We start from the raw sequence: 1611 nt of genomic DNA, 5'->3' as shown, positions 1-1611 counted from the left end.
TTATATTGATATATATTTATTTATTATACAATGTCAATAACACGTTATACAGTTGTATCTTACAAAATAGACAGATTAGCAATACGAACGCATTTTAATAGTCGTCACACAATCAGGACTACAATTTCTTTATCGATATGCAACTCAACTAAAATAATTTGAGCAAGAAGCGCTGCCCGAGCAGACGGCGCTACCCGAGCAGACGGGACTACCATGACAAATAGGACTGCCCTGGCATTGTGAGCTGCCCGAGCAGACCGCACTGCCCGAGCAAACAGCGCTGCCCTGGCATTGCGCGCTGCCCGAGCAGACGGCGCTACCCGAGCAGACGGGACTACCATGACAAATAGGACTGCCCTGGCATTGTGAGCTGCCCGAGCAGACCGCACTGCCCGAGCAAACAGCGCTGCCCTGGCATTGCGCGCTGCCCGAGCAGACCGCGCTGCCCGAGCAAAACGAACTGCCGGAGCAGACGCAACTGTCCGAGCAGGAACAGCTGCGCTCCACACCTCGCGAGTGGTTGGCATAGTACCCCAAGTTGCGTATGTAATTGTCTGGAAAGAAATTCGAATTTATCAATGTTAATGTTACCTACAGCTTTTTTTTCTAGAGCAACGTGTTCTTGAATATATGATTGATTACCAATGCGCATGATATCCGCTTCGGAACAAGTCAGCTCTGTGCACACAGCGGAAACGCCTTCAGGGTGACAGACGCAGAGATTGCAGTCGTTGTAAAAACTTATAGCTGGGCATTCACTTCCTTGCGTGTAATTAGCTGAAGATTCGACAAAACATTATTTAATAAATAATCAAAATCCTAGAACATTATGTTAACATTTATTAAGAAATTAAACTACTCACAAATGCGTGGCATGTCTTTGAATTCTGGAAAATTAAGTTTATTAATTTAAAATATTATTTATTTGCTTTTTGCATATACAAATTAAAGTCTATTTACCAAAACGCTTTTTCGTTGACTCAGCTGAAACAGCTGAAATTAAATCATTTAAAAATATCAAAGTTCAGTAGAAAATATTTTAAGCGATAATAGATGAACTTTTAAATACATACCCAAAAGTAGTGCCAAGAATATCGCGAAGAAAGTGAAGCAGCTCATGATGATGATGCCTTAGTACTGTACGCCATGCATGCAGTATTACCGGATTTTATAGAACAGCAAAGAAGCCAGCAGTATTAAAATAACGTCAATAGGTAACAGGTGTTATCTTGTTATCTTCTTATGATAAGGAACGCGATAGTAAGACGGTACGCGCTGCTTGAGCTCATGCTTTTGTTATCCTAGTAGTTTTTTTTCCAGTACTTTTCCTACCTTTTATGTATATTCAGCTTTCTCAGCAACTACACGGTCAGGTAATTTTAACTTACTATCGCCGTTCTTTCTTTATCTGCGAAGATGTGTTTTATTTGAAAATTATATTTTGGGAAATAATCTAATATTCGCAATTATCGTACAAAACCAAGTAATTTATTTCACGAAACACTTTGATAAAAGTGAAGCAAACGTCTACCGATCGTTTCGGACGGATAAGTAAAGGAAAATATATAGATGTTTCTAAAAGGTAGTTTTTTGTTACCAAGGGATTTCTCC

The 1611-nt window shown here is 40.0% G+C and overlaps 1 protein-coding gene across 2 annotated transcripts; it reads right to left on the bottom strand.

Moving 5' to 3' along the window:
- On the bottom strand, positions 1–1151 carry LOC108378044 (uncharacterized). 2 transcript variants are annotated; one of them, XM_017634344.1, is made up of 6 exons: positions 1074–1151; positions 961–993; positions 864–887; positions 643–777; positions 412–554; positions 1–285 (listed from the first exon to the last, which is right to left on the bottom strand). In XM_017634344.1, exons 1-6 carry the CDS (start codon positions 1117–1119, stop codon positions 145–147), a joined length of 522 nt encoding a protein of 173 aa, XP_017489833.1. In that variant the 5' UTR covers positions 1120–1151; the 3' UTR covers positions 1–144. The 2 variants fall into 2 exon arrangements, with proteins under 2 accessions (XP_017489833.1, XP_017489832.1); XM_017634343.1 differs by having other exon boundaries at positions 1–554.
- Positions 1152–1611: the final 460 nt, after the last annotated feature.

Source organism: Rhagoletis zephyria, unplaced genomic scaffold (genome assembly GCF_001687245.7).
Source record: "Rhagoletis zephyria isolate East Lansing unplaced genomic scaffold, Rhagoletis_zephyria_1.1 Rzeph_scaffold_13229, whole genome shotgun sequence".
Lineage (NCBI taxonomy): Eukaryota > Metazoa > Arthropoda > Insecta > Diptera > Tephritidae > Rhagoletis > Rhagoletis zephyria.
The sequence above is the reverse complement of the archived record's forward strand: the minus strand, read 5'-3'. Positions and strand labels throughout refer to the sequence as shown.

Bases quoted from the DNA above. Each gene is read 5' to 3' on its own strand.
- LOC108378044 (XM_017634343.1), bottom strand. From the start codon at position 1,119: ATGAGCTGCTTCACTTTCTTCGCGATATTCTTGGCACTACTTTTGG. The intron at 994-1,073 runs GTATGTATTTAA...ATTTAATTTCAG, and splicing joins ATTCTTGGCACTACTTTTGG to CTGTTTCAGCTGAGTCAACG. The intron at 555-642 runs GTAATCAATCAT...ATTTCTTTCCAG, and splicing joins AGCGGATATCATGCGCATTG to ACAATTACATACGCAACTTG.